At 56.1% G+C, this 19,429-nt stretch overlaps 3 protein-coding genes across 4 annotated transcripts; 1 reads left to right on the top strand and 2 right to left on the bottom strand.

The window, feature by feature from the left end:
• Window positions 1-34: 34 nt before the first annotated feature.
• On the bottom strand, window positions 35-7,971 carry YJEFN3 (YjeF N-terminal domain containing 3). 2 transcript variants are annotated; one of them, XM_059160636.1, is made up of 6 exons: window positions 7,859-7,971; window positions 4,377-4,485; window positions 2,191-2,301; window positions 1,820-1,933; window positions 1,578-1,737; window positions 35-299 (listed from the first exon to the last, which is right to left on the bottom strand). In XM_059160636.1, the coding sequence occupies exons 1-6, from the start codon at window positions 7,915-7,917 to the stop codon at window positions 91-93; spliced, it is 762 nt and encodes a 253-aa protein (XP_059016619.1). In that variant the 5' UTR covers window positions 7,918-7,971; the 3' UTR covers window positions 35-90. The 2 variants fall into 2 exon arrangements, with proteins under 2 accessions (XP_059016619.1, XP_059016620.1); XM_059160637.1 differs by having other exon boundaries at window positions 1,587-1,737.
• Window positions 7,972-8,382: 411 nt separating this feature from the next.
• Window positions 8,383-17,254, bottom strand: NDUFA13 (NADH:ubiquinone oxidoreductase subunit A13). Its single transcript, XM_059160638.1, has 5 exons — window positions 17,101-17,254; window positions 10,466-10,544; window positions 9,240-9,311; window positions 8,800-8,869; window positions 8,383-8,577 (listed from the first exon to the last, which is right to left on the bottom strand). Exons 1-5 carry the CDS (start codon window positions 17,192-17,194, stop codon window positions 8,458-8,460), a joined length of 435 nt encoding a protein of 144 aa, XP_059016621.1. The 5' UTR covers window positions 17,195-17,254; the 3' UTR covers window positions 8,383-8,457.
• Window positions 17,255-17,312: 58 nt separating this feature from the next.
• On the top strand, window positions 17,313-19,429 carry TSSK6 (testis specific serine kinase 6). Its single transcript, XM_059160635.1, has one exon. The coding sequence runs from the start codon at window positions 18,042-18,044 to the stop codon at window positions 18,861-18,863; it is 822 nt and encodes a 273-aa protein (XP_059016618.1). The 5' UTR covers window positions 17,313-18,041; the 3' UTR covers window positions 18,864-19,429.

Raw genomic sequence — 19,429 nt, 5'->3', positions numbered from 1 at the left:
CGAACGCGGCGCACAGAGGAGGAGGAGGCGAGGCGGTGGTGGGACGTCTGTTTATTGGCGCGGGTCCAAGCCGCCAGGGTGCGGGCGCGGTCACAGCGCCGCGACGCAGTCGGTGCCCGTGTATCCCGGCAGGCGCAGAGCGAACTTTCGGCGCACGTCGTCGGGCACGAACCTGCCGGCCACGAAGTGGTGGCGGCCGGAGAAGCGGCCGGCGCAGGGCTTGGGCGCGGCGAGCGATACCAGCACGTCGGGCCGGAGCCCATCCTCGCTGTCGCCGCCGCCGGTCTCCGCGTCCCAGCCTGAGGGGAGGGAATCGGGCGCTGGGAGGGCTGCTCGCCTGCGGACTGGCCTGCTCGCCACCCACTTCTCCTTCCCGGTCAGACCCAGCCTCTGCTCTCTGACACGTGCGCCTCGGTCAGACCTGCCTCCCCACAGAACTGGGCCTCCGCCCTCAGACCAAGGTTTCCCTCTCCTGGGAGATGTTTCCCTCTTCCTCTGACCAGATCGTCTGCCCTCATACTTTTCTGCCCTTGCTCCCCTCGTGCTACTAACTTGTTCTTCTCTATCTGACTCAGCCTCTGCCTTTAGAGTCCATCATTTCCACTTGCCGCCCTTTCCGGGTCAGACCCATGCCTCTGCCTTCTGACCCAGCATCTGTCCCCATTCCCCCCTATCAGTCTTGAGCTTCCCCACTTAGGCTAGAGGCTCTTTCCTTTGGGGCTTCCTCGCCAGCCTTCCCCCTCTAACAGATCCCCATTCTCCAGGCAGAGGACAGACTTGCCTCCATCCTTAGGCAGGCCTCCCCCGTAAGATCTGTCCCCTTACTCCTGGTCCTTGTCTCTGACAGAATGTGGCCCGAGTGTTCATCATCCTTCTGACTAGAGACTCTTCCCTCTGACACCTCTGTCTTCGCCCTCAGACTCGCTCTTGCCTTTTGACAGGACCCCACCTCCTCCTTCACTGGGCCCCAGCCTCTACTGCCTCTCAGATGAGCGTCTTCCTTCAGACTAGGGGCCTTGCCTTCTGCTCTGCTTGTGATCAGAGTCTGGAGCCACTAACTAAAAGCCTCCTCCCTCTGACTTTAATTCTTCCTTCTGTGACCCTCTTCTCCACCCTCAGACCAGACAGCCCATCTCTTTGTAGCTAAGCCCCCACTCTGTGGCACCCTGATGGGATGGCCCTGAGGTCTTGCAAGCTGGGGGACATCCCCTGAGTGTGGCCAGCCCCGTGGAGGGTCCGGCTGGCCAGCAACTGTTTGTTCCGTCTGCCCGTCGCCTAATGGCTCCAACAGGCGTGGGGCGGCGGCCAGGATGGGCGAGGCCTTTGCGGAGTGAGCTCACGTCTGCCCAGGCAACTGGGCCAGGGTGGGCAGCGGGCATGCTGGGCTGGGGGGGGGGGCAGGGGATCACCTGGGCAGCAGCCTCGGTCTTCCCTATCTGAGGGATGGGCGTGACCCACACCCAGAGGGCAGGTGCCATCCATGCAAGGGAAACTGAGGCTCAGAGACAGGCTGGGGCCACCAGAAGCTGGGGTGCAGAGGCCCCCACCCAAGCCCCCCACAGACCCCCCCTTCCTGCCTGGCATGCCTGAGGGAATGTCCAGGCTCACAAGGGGGATGGACAGCAGCTTGAGTGTGGCCAGCGCCCGTGTGCAGGGACCCCCGATCTCTCCTGGCTGCACGCCAGGGCCCAGCACGGCGTCCACCACCAGCCCGTAGGCATCGTTGATGAGCTGGACCTGAGAGAGCAGGCAGGGTTAGGGGGCAGCCTTTGGGCACCATCCCCTCCTTCCCCCCCATCATTTGCCACCAAGCGCTGACCTCCGTGGGCAAATAGGACAGAAAGGGGATGTCCATCTTCTCACACTGAGTGGTCAGGTCCTGGTGCAGCCCATCCAGTGACCGTGTAGGGTAGAAGATGGTCGGTTCATACTCCTGGTTTGGGAGGGGTGGGGCGTGGGGGCCACAGAAAGGAGTCAGCGCTGGGGGCCCTTCCAGGCTTCCTGCTGGGCCTTAGCCCCCAGACCTGGATACCAGGCAGAAGACCCTGCCTGGGGCAAGCACTGGGCTTATTCTGTCACCTCTCCAGCCTCAGTGTCCCCCAGAGACACTGTCAAGAGAAGGAAGCAATTTCTGCCAGGACAGGGTTGAGGGGGTGACCCTGGGAGACCGAGGGCATCCTAGCTACTCACAAACATCCGCAGGTGCCGCGCACAGACCAGCCCTACCGCCCCGTTCTGCTCCGGGCCACACACGACCAGCACTGTCCTCTGCTTCCGGGAGAGAGTAGGCAAGGGGAACACCTGGCAGGGGGCACAGCAAAGGCAAAGGCATGATGTCTGGAATTCCTCCTTGTTTCGGTGGGGAAACTGAGGCCTGGAGTAGCAGAAGGGAGGGGCATGGGCGTAGAGAAGAGGCACTGTGGGCAAAGGGCATGGCCTCTGGAGACCTTGGGCTCCTCCTTGGAGATGCAGAGTCCCTGCTTCAGGCTCTGCCAAGCTGGAGCAGGAAAACGTGCCTTCTGCCACCACCAGGCGCACGGTTTGTTTATCCTCGGCCTGAGTTGCAGACATTCTTCCACCTTTTTCCACCGCAGTGGCTGCCCCTCCCCCGCCCACGTTTCCAGGCCTCAGCCCCTCCCGGAGGCCCCAAAGCTGGGGGGGAAGGGGGGTTACTTTTCCAACCCAAGATGCCCTGTCTCTCTCCATCTGCCTCTGCCGTCACGTCACCTTTCTCCGTATCTCTGTGTCTATTATCCCCATCTGTCTCTCCGAAGTCTTTTGGTGCCTGCGTCTCTGTGTCTCTTTGTCTCTATCTCCCAGACTCTCTGCGTCTCTGTGGGCCTGTGCCTCCGTCTCTTTAACGCAAGAGTTCGGAGCACCGGTGTTCCGGTCTCAGCCCTGCCCTCTCTGCATGGCCTCAGCCCCCTGTCCTCTCCCAGGCTCCTTTGGCCTCTATCAGACAGGAATGACCATGGCACTGACAGGCTCATGGGGCCTCTCTGAGACAGGGGCCACCGGGGCCTGGCCGTACTCTAACCTCCAGCTACACAAAGGGCTAGATACACCTTATTTTTTTTTTTTTTCTCCTCCCCAAGGTCTCAGCGAGGTCCTGACCCACCCCGAGGGTGCTGTGACCCCACCATGCCAGGCCCAGAGCCCGAGACCAGAGGCCAGGGGAGGGCGACAATGTCTGGGCTGGCTGGGACAGAGGGCCTTCTAGACAGACTTGGGGCTTTCAGGGCAAAACCCAAACGACCGTTCGGTCGGCAAGGACCAGGCAAGAGTTTACCCCGCTGGGTTTACTCGTGGGGCTTTGATTGTCATCATTTCCTTCTCCTGCGGGAGCTTTGCCCAGGATAGGTTTCATTTGGAAAAAGTAACGTTTAAAAACAAAAACAAGGGACGCCTGGGTGGCTCAGTTGGTTAAGCAGCTGCCTTCGGCTCAGGTCATGATCCCAGCGTCCTGGGATCGAGTCCCACATCGGGCTACTTGCTCCGCAGGGAGCCTGCTTCTCCCTCTGACTCTGCCTTCCACTCTGTCTGCCTGTGCTCGCTCTCACTCTCTCTCTCTCTTACAAATAAATAAATAAATTCTTTAAAAAAATAAAAACAAAAACAAAAACAGAAAACCTGAGCCTACCTAAAGAAATTGGGTTTAACCAAAGTCGGCAGTGATGACAGAAGGGGAGGAAGACCCAGAGGAAGAGGAAGGTTACGTACTGGAGCCCCGACACACCGGGCACTTCTCTAAGGCATTTGGGTTTATTAACTGGTGTCAGTTTATTTCGCTTGTTTTGGAGGAAACAGGACCGCGGTTTGACACCCGTGGCCAAAAGCACTGGAAGGCAGCGTCGTCATCACTTATTACTGTCGTGTCCTTTGGAGGGACCTCAAAACTGGGACTTTGCCCCAGATCTAGACAGCTCTGCTTACTTACCCCCTGGGACCTACCCTTTGCAGGCCACTCCCTGCATCTGGACCTCAGTTTCCCCATCTGCAGCGTGGGGTTATTTGGAAGCACTCCGCCTGCAGGAACCGATGTGTCCCTTACTGAGATCCAGGAGATGGCAGAGGCGGTGGGCATGAAGGGATCCAGGAGCATCCTGCTGCAGTCTCAGCCTCCGAGTCTCTGGGGACTCCTATCTCTGCCCTGACCCTCACTGACACTGGGGTCTTGGGCCCCCGCCTTCTAGACCAGCAATGAGTCTCTCCAGGCCTCAGTTTCCCCATCTAAGTGATGGCCTGGAGAAGCTCCACACAAAAAGGGGCTTCCCGAACCATTCTGGCCACCTGGGTCACGCAGCTAGCTAGGCCTCGGCTCTAGAGGAAGCTGGCCATCTGGATGGGGTCAAGGTCAAGGATCAGGGGTCAGATACCTTGGTCACAGCCACAGCACTAGCATGGCCACACAACTCCACCAGCTGCTGCCGCCCAAAGCGGTAATCCTCCAGTAACTCGCGCTCCAGGGCGGCCGCCTCCGCAGTGCTGGGGGACAGAGTGGGGAGAGACGCTCAAAGACACAGAGAGAGAAAGACTTAGAGAGGCTCGGATGGAACCAGGAACGTTCCACCAACGTTCCCAACCAGGGCCTAGCGTCACCTCCAACCTCAGTTTCTCCATTAGACTTGCTTGCGGTAGAGTGGATCCGCGGGAGGTTTAAGCCGAAGCCCTAGGTACGGGCGCCCTCTGGTGGTCGAGGAACGCGTGGTGGCGCGTGTTCTACAGCCCCAAAGCGGGAGACTGGAGCTCCGCCCAGATGCGCCCCGCGCCCGCATCCATTCTCCACCCTTCCTCCCCCCGCCCCCACCCGCCGCGGGAAGAGCCCTGGAGGAGGAATGCGGAGGGAGAGGCTGATGAGGGTGATGGACGAGTTTCATGCAGGGGAAAACACTAAGCAAACTCCAGAATACTGGAGGGGCCCGACTGGGCTGGGGGACGAGGTGCCTGAGGGAGGTGGAGTTAGATGGCTCACTTAGGGAGGGGGGATGGGGAGCCCCCAGCTATCAGACCTATTGGTGACCCTTCAATAACTGTGGCCAGAGAGATGGGGCTTCCTCATTGGAGGTGAAGGTCTGCCATCAACTCCCTAAGTGACTGGAATCTGTCACATCTGAATTTTGCTTTCTCTGGCAAAAGTGAAGACCAGGTAGGCTAGATAATTTTCAAGGCCCGTTTCAAAATGCAAACACGGATCCCATTACTTAAGAATTTTAAGATAATGACAGCCAAGTGTTGGACTCTTCAAGAGCAAGGACCAAGCTAGCCCTGGCTTAGGGGTCTTCCAAAGGGCATGGACATAGTGGCTGCAGAGAGACCTGTCATTGAAGAGTGGAAATGGTCCTCACTCCAGAATCAGGGGTTGGGAGAGCTGGGCAGGGTTTATGGCCTGATGCCGGCTTCCCCTAGCGGGACTCTTTCCTGCTGGGGAAGAGCATCTACCCCTAGCCCAGCAGGCCGTAGTAGTAGTAGTAGCAGCAAGAGCAGTAATAGGCTTGGAAAATATTCAACCACTCAGAGAAGCCAAGTGGCTTGCCCAGGGTCCTGCAGGAAGCAAGTGAGAAAGCACACTTCTACCCTTGGTGTCTGTTTCTAGAGCCATACAGGGTGCTGGGCAAAGAAGCAGAGGCAGACCTACAGATAGCAGAGGTTTTCTTGGGATGAATCTTTAGGTTCCTTCAATTCTGTGAGCAGGAGACCACAACATTCCCGCCAATTTTGCAGCCTGATCAGGCCAGGCAGTGGGAAGGGCATAGGTAAGGAATGAAGACTGCTGCAGGAGGGGGACTCGGGGTGGGCTTCCTGGAGGAGGTGGCCTGGAGCACTATGGGAGGTAACTCACATGCAAGAACAGTGAGGGCCAAGGCCCTGTAGTGGGAATGAGCTTGGCAGATGGAAGGGACAGAAGTGAGGCCAGAGTGGCTGGAGCCAAGCAAGGGAAACTAAGAAACTGGGTCAGAAAGACACTTTGGGGGCCCGTGCACATGCGGGGGATTGAGGCTTAGGACAGGAAGGACACAAGCCCTGAGTCACCCCAGCCCACCAGAGCCAGATTCAGCCCCACCGGACTTCAGATAAGGTTGGGAGACCAGTTATGGGAAAGGATGGTGGGTCAGATGAAGAGCAGGCTGGCCCAGCTCCCAGGAAAGAACATTGGAGAAGGTGTGTTTGGAAATGTGGCTCATTCCTCCACCTTCGTGCGTGACAGCTCTGCCTGCTGCCCCCACAGGAAGGTGAGGGAAGATGAGAATGGTGGGAGCACTACCCATTCCTCTTCTTCCTCTGTCCCGAAGCTTTGGCCTCAGGCCACCACTTGGAACATTATCTTCCTGCCTAACTGGTCATTAGAGTGATAATGGGGAGGATGGTCCAGGCGAGGAGCCTGGGGGTGGGGACGCTGGCAGCCCTGGGTGGGGTGTGAGTGGGAATTAGGGCAAGTCTGGGGAGGGGGCCAGGGCAAGGCCACTGTGGGACTGGCCAGAGGTGGGGGGCTTGGTTATGAAGTGCCTCTTCATTCTCCTGATGTCAGTCCCCAGATGAAAGGAACTGTAAGGATTTCCCGCAGAGCACAAAGAAGGTGACTTGCTTTCAAAGGAACTGGGCCTGTTCTCCCAAAATGCATCCAGGAGTGAGCTCTTTTGGAGGTGAAGCCCTGGGGCCAGGTTGCCCATGGCAGACCCTCCCTGCTCTCTTGGCTCCATCTGCTTCTCCATCTTCAGGCCTCTGCCCACCAGCCCACCACCACTGCTCACCTGGCTGCCTACAGAAGTCTCCTGGCCTCCGAACTCCTCAATACAAGAGCCACGGGGGCTTTGAAAACCTAAACACCATCACATCACCACTTGCCTCAAACCTGCTTTTGGCTCCCTAATATTCAGGGAATATTCAAATTCCTCACTACACCTACGCACCCATTATGTTTCTAACCTGTCTCCTCTCCCCTTGCTCTCCATGTTCCACTCCTACCCACCCCACAGTGCCGCAACACTCCTTAGTTGGCCTTTGAGACCCTGCACAACTGGCACCGCCATCCCCCATGCCAGGTGAAATCACAGCTCCAGCTTCCTTCTGTCTAGGACGTGCTGGGTCTACAGGCTCAATCTGGATATCAGCCAGTCACTGGACAAGATCTGCCCTGAGGGCCTGAGTGGAGAGTGGGCACAGGAGGACAGACAAGGGGATGTCAGATGAATGCGCTGTCAGTGGTTTACACTGAGGTCCACAGCCCTGCTTGGGGTCCCAGATCACAACATAACTCAGGATGAGGTGAGAGACACAGCCACAGCTGCCAGCTAGAGACCCCACATCCAAGCAAACTACCGATTAAGTGGCCCATGCGTTCAAAAATCTCCCTAGCCTTGGCTCAGGCAGTGGTTTCCGTCCCCAGGCCTCAGTTTCCTTCTCTGGTCCAGGAGACAGTAGCAGGTGGGCCACCAGGAGGGGTGTGAACGTTTGAGGAGATAAGACCTCAGCTCTTCCCAGCTCGGGAAGGAAGGGTGGGTGCTCCCGAGTCCCCAGGACGGATGGAAAGGAGTGGTGGGCCTGGACTGAGTTGAGGGGTGACGGGAGAGCTTCTAGCAGTGCTGCTGAATGATTCACTTAGGGGTGAGCCTGAGGCAGATGCAGTTGCCCTGGCAACAAGCTTAGGAGGCGTTGGCAGCAGTGGGCTGGAGGCTTCCTCTCTCCAGCAAAAGGGGTGGGCCTTGGAGACCCCCAGGCCCCCTCCTGACCGCAATGCCCCTGCCTCTGATCCATCCAGCCCGTGAGACCCCCCTCCCAGCCATACCCTGCCCACGATGCCCCTGGCTCCAGGCTGCATCCCTGCCATGCACGGTATTTGGCATCCCCATCCCTGGCTGACCTGAGGAAACGCCGCTCCTCGGGCGCCTCCGCTGGATCCGGGCGGGCCGCGCTGCTCATGGCCAAGGTGAGCTAGTGCGTGGAGCCCCGTGGCCACAGCCACAGCCTTTTAAGAGCAACCCAGGGGACGGGGCCTCCTCCCCGCCCACCCCGTGCATCCGCCAATCAGGCGGCGCCGCGAAGGCGCTGCGCGCGGCCATTGGCTGGCAGGCGCAGGCTGACTTAACCCTTTTGTGCCAGGAGTGGAGCTGCCTTGGGAATGGAGGGAAACGAAGTCTGGACAGACAGGGACCCCTGAAATGGGGTCCCGGCCTGGGAGCAAGGGGCCTCGCCTCTGGCGCCCCTCCGTCCCATGCTCTGCTCTTTAGGTCCCCCACTCACTGATGTGCCCAGGGTGCGGGGTTGGGGGGCCAGCCCACCTGGCAACTTCTGCAGAGTCCCCAGGTTTAAACCCTGTGTCCCCAGGCCATGTGTAACCCAATAGGGCCCCACTCGCCAGTAAACTCAGTCGCTGGGACATAGGCAGGCAGGTCTCCAGAGCATTTATTCTTTCCAGTGGGGAGGGTGCTGGGGTCCAAGGGGTCCAAGGGGAGCGGCCCCCTACGTGTACCAAATGAAGCCATAGGCCGCGTCAACAATCTCCTCATTTGTACGCAGCCCATACAGCTCGCCCATCACGGGAGTCACCCAGCGCGTTGTATGGAACACAGACTCACCCACCTGTGGAGACCGCAGGATGTAAGTGGGGGTGCAGCTACCCGCTCAGGCCCACACTGCCTAGGGGGACCCCACTAGGCCTGGTGGCCACTGTGTCTACACTGAAAGCTGCTGTCTCCCCTTGCTCATGCCTGGCCTCCAGGACCCCTCTCAGCCTCAGGCTTCCCGTGGGGGGCTGTGTTTCTGCGGGGGCCCACACCCCCGCCCTCCCTGCCCAGGACCCACCTTCCAGTCGGGCACATCCTTCATGATGATGGCCTCCTCCTCCAGGTTCTCTCGAAGCATCTGCAGGACCCTGCGGGGATGAAATGAGAGGAGGGGGACAGGCCTGAGCACCCCTCGGGGCCCCTCCCTGTTCCACTCCCCATCACCTCCTGCCACTGCCAACCCTGCACACGCTGTCTCCGCTTGTCCCTTCCTTCCCCCTACAAACTTTTACTGTCCTCCTGCTGCAGCCTCAATGTCTCCTCCTCCAGGGAACCTTCCCATTCTGTCCCTTGGGTCCTCACTTTAAGTCAAGTTTGGGGCCCTCTCCAAGGATGACGGCAGCCCCACGTATGCAAGGACACAGCTGTCAGTCCCCATATGCACTCCGGCCAGGTCCTGCACTGCAGCATGGGACACTCAGGCCTGCGACCTTCCAACCCTGGTCCCAGTGGCCCCACCTCCGGTCCTTCTCTGCCTGCAACAGTGGCATCAGCGCGATGCGGGCCTCGAAGTCCTCAATCTGCAAGCGCCTGCAAAACCCGAGAACCAACAGATTAGATCAGGCTGGAGCTGGGGGTAGACGTGGCCTCAGCCCCACTGGTGACACATGGGGAAGGGGGCTGGAGGAGAGGCAAGTGAGCGCAGCAGGGCTTGGCAGTAAGCTCTACCTGCCACAGGATGAGAGGTGGGGGGGGGGGGCACACAGCTGGCACAAGCACTGATCCACAAGACTGCTGGCTTCACACTTTTTTCCCAGTTAAAAACTTTATTTCTTAATCCTAAAAATAGCCCTGGCCTGATGACTGTGGTGAACCGGGGACGGGGGATGGGGCCTTCATCGCTGGACTCTGGGCCTTCAAAATCATATCCTCTTGTCAAAATAACCCTGGAGTGTGAGCCCGGGGCAGACAGCTCTGCATCTTTGAGCCACCAGCCACATCTATGCTGCGGGAGCGGCACCCAGAGATGTGGGCCAGCAGGTGGCCCCTGGCCCTGTCCCCTCATCACCAGGAATCTCATAGCCGTACGGGGAAGGGTGTGGATGAGCTTCAGTCTCCCCCCTCCCCTCCTCCAGATCCACAGGAGCAGATGCCCCCGCCACAGCCACACAGTTGTCACTCCAGTGGCCAGACCTCTGCACGTGGTCCTGGGGGGCCGGACCTGGTTTGAGTGTACCCCACGCCGAGTACCTGACACATGCAGGCCTTCTCCAGCACTACCCTCAGGGACTCCCAGACTTGTGGGGGGCAGGTGACCCCAAGGGGGTGCTGAGGACACATAGCACGCTGGGGTAGGGTGGGGCAGGGCAGCTGAGAGGCAGCAGCCAGAGTCCGAACGGAGGCCATGTTCTGCCTTGGTGCCTCTGGCCCCATGTGCTGGCACGACCACCATCTATGCCCTTGTTCTCATTGCCTGGTTACCAATGGCAAAAACCCACTAGGAGAACACGTCCTGGGCCCACCCGTCCACCTCCACCCGATGTGCCATCCTAATCCAGACCCTCGGTTCCCGAGCAGCGGAGGCCAAGGGACATCTGGCGAAGAGCTCCTTGATTATGAGTCCTTTCTTCAGTGGAAAGCTCAGAAGTGGACTCAGTCCAGGTCCCCACTTCCTGAGTCCCCAGGGCCTGAGGCAGGGCCCCACGGGTACCAGGGCATCCCGCCCGGGGCGGCCTGGGGCCTACCTGCGCTCGCGGTTCCACCTCATCATGCTCCAGTACCCGAACAGCAAGGTCCCGATGCCCACAGCGAACATGCTATAGCCTGTGGGGGGAGAGGCCACCAGTCAGCGCCCGCCCGCGGGACAGGCCGCTCCCTGCAGCTTCTTCCCAGGACGTGCACTCCACTTGCTGTGCAACACACCACCAACACTGACGCAAGAGAAGGTCAAAGTCTTAGTGACCTTCTCCTAGAGATGGCCAGTACCGTCTCTAGTGCATATTTCCTCAGATTATTATTTTTTGGTCCCCGTGGAATGTCCACCGGCCCCTTCCCTTGGACCCCCTCCTCCAAAACTGCAGACCACTCTTCAGTCCGTTCCCCCGGCCTGCGGCAGGGACTCCAGGCTGTCTCAGCTTCTCTCTGACATGGGAGGCAGATGCTGCCACCACACCTCTGCCCACCATGGGACAGTTTCCAGAAGGTACAGTGTGGGCAGGGACTGCAGGAGAGCCCGTGGGTCTTCTTATTCATGGCTGGGTGGCTGCCACCCCACAATCTTGTGGAAGGCCGTTTGGCTCCCAGTCGGCGGGTGCTTGCACGGGGCAGGATGGTGTCTACTGCTGGGTCCAGCTCCACGGTGGCGCCTGGCTGCCTGGTCCACTCCTCTGAGTCCTGCCCATAGGGGGCTGGATGGGCTGCGGGAGGCAGGCAGTGCCCTGCGGGGCCCGCCCAGCAGCCCAGGGGCTCCCTGATGTGCCGCCTCCTGGCCCAGCAGGTCGAGCCCCCTGCCCGGGCACCAGGGGACAGAGGCTGCCATGAATATTTACTGACACCAGCAGGCACCTGCACTGTAATTCTGATGGACAGGCTGTGGGCCTGCTGCGGTCTTCATGGAGGCCCTAACTGCCTGCGGCCTGGCTGGGGCCAGGTCACCCCATACCCTCTAATCTTTCGAGCTGTGGTCTCTTCCCGGGATGGGCCCCATGGTTGCTGGGAAAAATGGACAAGCTCGGCCAGATTGAGCTCAAGTTAACACCCAGGAAATGACCAGCAAATGGTGGGTGAGGCCATTCCCTAGGATTTGGGGGCGAGGGGGGGGCAAAGGGGCTCTGGGAGTCCCAGCCCTGCTCGCAGCCTGCAGGGAGCCTCTGTTGTCCTGTCCTCATCCTTCTTCTTCAGCTCAGTTCAACACATGGTTTTTCTGGCACCTTTGTTGGACCCAGAGGTGCATAAGAAACTGGTTAGATTTTTCAGCTCCTCAGTCAAGCCTGTTAAAAACATTAGTTCAGGGGCTCAGCTGGTTAAGCGTATGCCTTCGACTCAGGTCATGATCTCAGGATCCCGGGATTGAGCCCCGCATCGGGTGCTTCTCCCTCCATGCTCGTGCTCTCATTCCCAAATAAATAAATAAATAAATCTTTAAAAAGCAAAACAAAATGAAACAAACATGAGCTCAGAGTAAGACATTTCCAAATTACGGGGGCACCCTGGTTCCTGTGCACAGAGGGAGATTCCTCCTGGGAGGCTCGAGTGCCTAGGACCAGCTCCCAACGTAGTTATGGCTCTTACACATGGCTGACCACCTGTGCCAGACAGAACATCCTAGAAGAGCTGCCTCTTCCTTTTCAGTAGCTATAGAGAAGCCCTGGGGTCTTCTTCTTTTGACCCAGCCCCAGGGCATAGGCCTGGGCTACCCTAATGGAGACCCCTTGTCTTCATACCAGGCACCCACATGTAGGATCAATTCCAAGACAAAAATGGCCTTTACAAATGTGCAGCTCTTTCTTGCTGACAGTGGAGAGGCTGACACCCCAAACCCTGAGCATGGGTCTGTGCTTCAGGACCTGTCAGTCCGGTGGGGGAGGCTGATTATGGTCATGCCCAGGAGTGGGTGCCAGCCACATCCTGTGTTCAGTATCAGTACCTAACCTTGTTCAGATGGCAGCACGACCCAAAGGAAGGTACCAGTTCAATGGGGTCCCATCCGAATCCCAACCTTCCCCCTTTATCTGCCCTACAGAAACTGAGCAGCCAATTGTGAAATTCATATGGAAATTCAAGGGCCCAGATTAACCAAAACAATTCTGAAAAACAACAAAGTTGGAGAACTCGCACTTCATAGTTTCAGACTTCACACACAGCTGTGTGTACAAGACAGTGTGGCATGGCATCAGGATAGACCTGTACATCGATGGAACAGAGCTGAGAGTCCAAAAATAAACCCCCACATTTACGGTCAATTGATTCTGGACAAGGGTGCCAAGACAATTCAATGGGGAAAGAATAGTCTTTCAGCAAATTGGATAAGTGGACAGCCACATGCAAAAGAATAAAGTGTGCTTTTTCCTTCCCCCATACACAAAAATTAACTGAAAATGGATCAAAGACCTCAATTTGAGAGCTAAAACTATAAAACTCTTAGAAAACAGATTAGTCAGTCTCTGTGACCTTGGATGAGGCAATGGCTTCTTAGCTGGGACGCCAGAAGCACAAGTGACAAAAGGAAAAAAAAAAAAAAAATAGATGAACTGGGCTTCGCTGAAATGAAAAACTTTTGTGCTACAAATGATGCCGCCAACAAGCTAGAAAGACAACCTCCAGAATGGAAGAAAAGTCTCTGAAAATCCTCTATCTGATAAAGGAATGGTAACCAAAATGTATAAAGAATTCTGTAAATTCAGTAACAAAAAAGATGAACACCCTGGGGCGCTTGGGTGGCTAAGTTGGTTGAGCATCCTCCCTTCTTGGTTTTGGCTGAGGTCATGGTCTCAGCATTATGGGATCAAGCCCTGCACCAGGATCCACGCTCGGCACAGAACCTGCTTAAGATTCTCCACAAACTGACCGCACTTGCGCACTATCTCCCTCAAATTAAAAAAAAAAATTAATAAAGTTGAACGACCCAATTTTTAAAAAATGGATAAAGGACTTGGATGGTACTTCTCCCGAAGAGCTATACAAATGGCCTAGAAACACATGAAAATACGCTCAACATCATTAGTAACCATGGAGATGCAAATCAAAACCACAATGAGACACCTCACACCGATGGGATGGTTAGAATTTAAAAAAAAAAAAAAAAATGGGGGGGGGTGCGCCTGGGTGGCTCAGTGGGTTAAGCCGCTGCCTTCGGCTCAGGTCATGATCTCAGGGTCCTGGGATCTGCCTGCCTCTCTGTCTACTTGTGATCTCTCTCTGTCAAATAAATAAATAAAATCTTTTTTAAAAATGTATTTAAAAAAAAAAGGAAAATAATGAGTGTTGTCCAGATGTGGAGAAATTGGAAATCCCGTAAAATAAATGCAGGAAGAAATGTACAACAGTACAGCCAATTTGGAAAACAGCTTGGCAGTTTCTCAAAATGTTAAACGTGGAGTTAGCATATGACTTAGTTAACTATGCTATTGCTAGGTGAAATTTTCCCGCAAGAAAAACGAAACATGGGACGCCTGGGTGGCTCAGTTGGTTAAGCAGTTGCCTTCGGCTCAGGTCATGATCCCAGCGTCCTGGGATCGAGTCCCGCATCGGGCTCCTTGCTCAGCAGGGAGCCTGCTTCTCCCTCTGCCTACCATTCTGTCTGCCTGTACTCTCTCTCTCTCTGACAAATAAATAAATAAAATCTTTAAAAAAAAAAAAAAAAAAAGAAAAACGAAACATATACCCACATAGAAGCTTGCACAGGAATGTTCACAGCAGCCAAAAGGTGGCAACAACTCAAATGTCCATCAAGTGGTAGATGGATACACAAATTGTGACCCATTCATACAAGAATATTATTATATTACTCAACAACAACAACAAAAAAGCAGCTTTGAGACATGTTACACCATGCACGTTAAAAACGTCCTGCTGAGCCAGACACCAGAGGCCACACAGAATAGGAGCCCATTTTCATGAAACGTCCAGAACTGGCAAATCCATAGAGACAAAAAACAGACCGCTAGTTGCCAGGGTTTGGGAGAGGGAGGATGGGGAGTGACTCCTCATGAGCTTGGGGTTCCTTCTGGAGTGATGGAACTGTTATAAATTTATCTATTTATTTAATTATTTAGATTTATTTATAGATTTATTGGAGGGAGAGCGCATGTGCTCACACACACAGGGAGAGAGGCAGGGGCTAGAGAGAGAAACCCAACCAGACCCCCGTGATGGTGGAGCCCCACGAAGAGCTTGGTCCCATGACTCTGAGATCATGACCTGAGCCCAAACCAAGAGTCAGACACTTAAGCGACTGTGCCATCCAGGTGCCCCAGATGTGTTATAAATTTAGATCCTGGTGATGGTTATGCAACTGTGAACAGACTAAAAATCTGTGATTTGTATGCATGAAATAGGTGAATTATATGGTATGGTCTGTGAATTCCAAAAAAAAAAAGAGTTAAAGACATAAGGGAAACAAAGAAAGGGCCACCCACTGGGCACGAGAGAGTAGAGAGAAGAGAAATGAGTGGGAAGGATGGAGGTAGCAGTCACTTCGGGAGCAGTGGGGATTAAAGGTGGTCTGAGCCAGCTCTGCAGGTTCTAGGACACTAGGGGTGAGTGATCTGGGCAGAGAAGAGGGGAGTGGATGCCAGGCTTGTGTACCTTACAGGAGCAGAGCAGGGTAGGACTAATTGGGAGAGGGCAATGGGGACATATGGTTTGAGTGCAAGGCTGGAGGGCGGCACAGGACAGATGATTAGCATGGGGTGCAGGATGGAAAGCAGGGCTGTTGCACTTGCTGTTCCCTCCACTTAAGGAACTTTCGGAGAGGTCCTTCCAGCCCACCCTGGCTAAAACGGACCCTGGTGAGCTGGAGCCTTGCCAATATAGGAAATTCTGGTGCGACACATTCATCTCCTCTGCGAGGCTGTGAGCTCTTCCAGACAGAACTCAGTGCCACATGCACACTCAACAAACAACTACTGAATGCAGGGACAGAACAAAGACCACGCCACCAGAAGAGGTCTCCTCCTCAGCCCACTGTAGCCAGGGGGCAGGTCTGTATATGCTACAACGCAAGCTGGTGTGAAGGGGTGCAACTAGGAAGCCCAACCCTAGATAACGGTCTAGATGGCACATGGGAGACACTACCATGTCATGAACTGGAAGAGGACTGGGATTAAGGGCACATTGTGACTTAAAAATAAAAGAGACATGCTAACTAGGAGCAGCCCAGGGAGGCTCACAGGCTGGGACCCTTCTGCCAGCCTGGTCTGTACCACACACAGGTGCACATGTATCAACACACCTCAAGCCGCACACGTGAGGGGTACACTGGCCTGGGTGTTAAGTCACACTTTGAGAAAAGAAATTGAAGAGATTCAGATCACATTTTCATTCAGTGTGTTCTGGGACGAGTCAAGCCTATTTTTGTAACCCTCAGGCTAAGAACATTTTTAGGTTGGTAAACAGTTGTTAAAATGCAGCAGCAGAAGAGCACCTGGTTGGCTCAGTTGGTTAAGCATCCTTCAGCTCAAGCTGTGATCTTGGGGGTCTTTGAACTGAGCCCCACTACAGTCTTCCCACTTCGTGGGGAATCTGCTTGTCCCTCTCTCTCTACCCTTGCCCCTGCTCATGTTCTCTCATGCTTGCTTTCTCCCTCTAATAAATAAATAAAATCTTAAAAAAAAAAAAAAATAAAGAAGCAGCAGTGGATAGAGACCATCTGCATAAAATGTTTATCTGGCCCTTTATAGAAAAGTCTGTCAACTGCTGTTCTGAGAAACAAAAAAGCCAAGGGGCTGGAAAGAGCTTGAGTTTTCCCCTGATACTTTCCCACAGTCTGAATTCTTTCTTTACCATGCCTGTATATATTTTTTTAATTGAGGCACATGTGCATAACAATAAATGTAAAGTTTGACGAGTTACGGGAAATGCATTCATGCTTTTTAAAAATTTGTATCTCTGTTAACCCTAGGTGCAAGTATATGTCCCTTCTATTTTTTTTTTTTTTTAAGATTTTTTATTTATTTATTTGACAGGCAGAGATCACAAGTAGGCTGAGAGGCAGGCAGAGAGCGAGAAGGAGGAAGCAGGCTCCCTGCTGAGCAGAGAGCCCGATGCGGGGCTAGATCCCAGGACCCTGGGATCATGACCTGAGCTGAAGGCAGAGGCTTTAACCCACTGAGCCACCCAGGCGCCCCTACATTTTTTTCTTTTACATTTTTCTGTGTTGAGCCTAATAGCAAACTTCTAAATGTTACTTAAAACATTTGAAAAATTTAAGAATACATATTGCTGGGACGTCCGCGGGTAGGTACTACAGGGAGGAACACCTAAAGTCCCTTTATGTTCCGGATCCAGCATGAGTGTTACACTGGGTGGCCGTGGGGGTAGGTAGCAGCCTCTCTCGGGCCTCAGTTTCCCCACTTGTGAAACGGAAGTGTGTCCGAGGGCTCGGGGCACGAGCTACACTGATCTAACCAACCGCAGAATGGAAAGGATTAAGGGGACCGACCTTCCAGACTGTTCTGTGAAGAAAACAAAGCTCAGTAAGCGTTCGACAAACTCCAGCAGTTACTCTCGTCACTACCGAAGCTATCGGGGATACCTGGGCTCCGCCTCCCGTCACACCGCGGTGGAAACTGAGGCCCTCAAGACTCCCCGGCGACCCCCGCCCCCCATGGCGGCGTCCCGAAGCCCCAACTCTGACACCCCGGCGCAGTGCAACACTGACCCGACAGTCCCCGACGCGGAAGGTTCCGCTTGTAGTCGATGGGGCCATAGCCCCCCGGAGGGGGCATGTCCTGTTTCACCTTCGATGCTGCCATGCTCACAGGACCCCAACTTCCGGCCGCGGGCGGAAGTTACGTCCGGAGGCCGTCGCCATGATGAGTGTGGCTGAAAGTACCGCGCATGTCTTGGGCGGGACTAGGGCGTCTGGGACTCTAGTGTAGCTATCCCACCGTGAAGGAGAGCTTGGGCAATAGGTCCAGGAATCCACTGGGCGGCGGGGTGCAGCCGAGGATTCCCTATCATTTTTCTTAGACGGGGCTTGGTTCAGTCGGTGTAGATGCCTGTAGCCCGTCTGGTCGCCCGGGTTCTTGCTCTAAAGGACCTCCGTACACCTTTCCTCTGATGTGGTCCTGAGGCCAGAGACCCCAAGCTCCTGAGGGAGCCGGGTCACCGAGTTACCAAGTTAAGCTCCCTCTCTGGTTTTCTCCCCTTCGCGGGCGTATCAAGGCTCCACATGGCCAGGGCCGGGTACACAAAGCTGGGGGGCGACTGCTGCTCAGCTTCGAGTCATGAGGAGCCACCCCAACGCCAGGCATGGATTCTGCTCCTGAGTGGTGGTCGGGACCCCTTGCTAACAGGTTCTCATGTGAACTGGGCCATTCAGAGCGATTATGAGTCACAAAGCCTGATGGCCTTGCCCCGTGGGGCGGGGTCCAGGGGGCCCCCACCCGGAGGCGGGGTGGGGTGACGCCTGTGGTCACTTCACAAGGCAGAAATTGTTACCTGGGCAATAAAAGGCACCTCTGCGGCGGGGACCCGGGAGTGGGCACATGGGGGTGCGGGTGTGCAGGTGCCAAGCGCCATGGGTTAGGCCCGAGATTGGAGTCCGGCCGCCCCCCGACAGCAGCCGCCTCCTGCTCCCCGCGCGCCCCAGGCGCCACCATGTCGGGCGACAAACTTCTGAGCGAACTCGGCTATAAGCTGGGACGCACAATAGGCGAGGGCAGTTACTCCAAGGTGAAGGTGGCCACGTCCAAGAAATACAAGGGCACAGTGGCCATCAAGGTGGTGGACCGGCGGCGCGCGCCGCCCGACTTCGTCAACAAGTTTCTGCCACGCGAGCTGTCCATCCTTCGAGGCGTGCGACACCCGCACATCGTGCACGTCTTCGAGTTCATCGAAGTGTGCAATGGGAAGCTCTATATCGTGATGGAGGCGGCTGCCACCGACCTGCTGCAGGCAGTGCAGCGCAACGGGCGCATCCCCGGGAGCCAGGCACGCGACCTCTTTGCGCAGATAGCTGGGGCTGTGCGTTACCTGCATGACCACCACTTGGTGCACCGTGACCTCAAGTGCGAAAACGTGCTGCTGAGCCCCGACGAACGCCGCGTGAAGCTCACTGACTTTGGCTTTGGTCGCCAGGCACACGGCTATCCTGACCTGAGCACTACCTACTGCGGCTCGGCCGCCTACGCGTCTCCTGAGGTACTCTTGGGTATCCCATACGACCCCAAGAAGTACGACGTGTGGAGCCTGGGCGTAGTGCTCTACGTCATGGTCACCGGGTGCATGCCCTTCGACGATTCGGACATCGCTGGTCTGCCCAGGCGCCAGAAGCGCGGCGTCCTCTACCCCGACGGCCTCGAGCTGTCGGAGCGCTGCAAAGCCCTGATCGCAGAATTGCTGCAGTTCAGCCCGTCTGCCAGGCCCTCAGCGGGCCAGGTAGCGCGCAACGGCTGGCTGCGTGCTGGGGACTCCAGCTAGAAGCCGGGGTTCCCGCCATTCCCGCCGCCCCGAGCACTGCGCAAGCGCAGTGCATGCGCGCGAAGCGCGCTTCCGTACTCTCGCGAAGCCGACACGCGCCACTGCGCACGCGCACTTCCCCCTTTTTCCTGACTCTGGATGGCTGGGGCCATAGTCGCCCCTGTTTAGAATCTAGCTCCTCTCCCCAAGATCCCGAGAGCAGGAGGGCGCAAGCGCTTCCTCTGTTTCCCAAGAGAAGGCCTCGGGAGGGGAAGGGACGAGAAGAAATGGAAGCGTTGCGTCAGCGCGGAATGAGCGATGGCTGTGGGCAGGCGGTGGATACTTGGAGGAGCTGCCAGGGAGTGGACGCGTGTGGAGGGCGTCCTTCTCTAGTCACCCGCTCATGCTGGTGGGGAAGGCACGGTCCGAGCGCTTCCTCCTTGGAACTTGCAATAAACTCGCTCTTCCTCACACCTGCCTCCACCAATGGCCCCCTTTTACCAAGTAGGGGTGGGAGGTTATCCCCCAGCGGAAGTCAGGCGTGGCGCCTCATTGTAGAGAAAGACTTGTTGAGGTTCTAGCTCTAG

The sequence above is a fragment of the Mustela lutreola genome, chromosome 2, assembly GCF_030435805.1.
Source record: "Mustela lutreola isolate mMusLut2 chromosome 2, mMusLut2.pri, whole genome shotgun sequence".
Taxonomy (NCBI): Eukaryota; Metazoa; Chordata; class Mammalia; order Carnivora; family Mustelidae; genus Mustela; species Mustela lutreola.
This window is presented reverse-complemented; position numbering and strand designations above follow the sequence as displayed.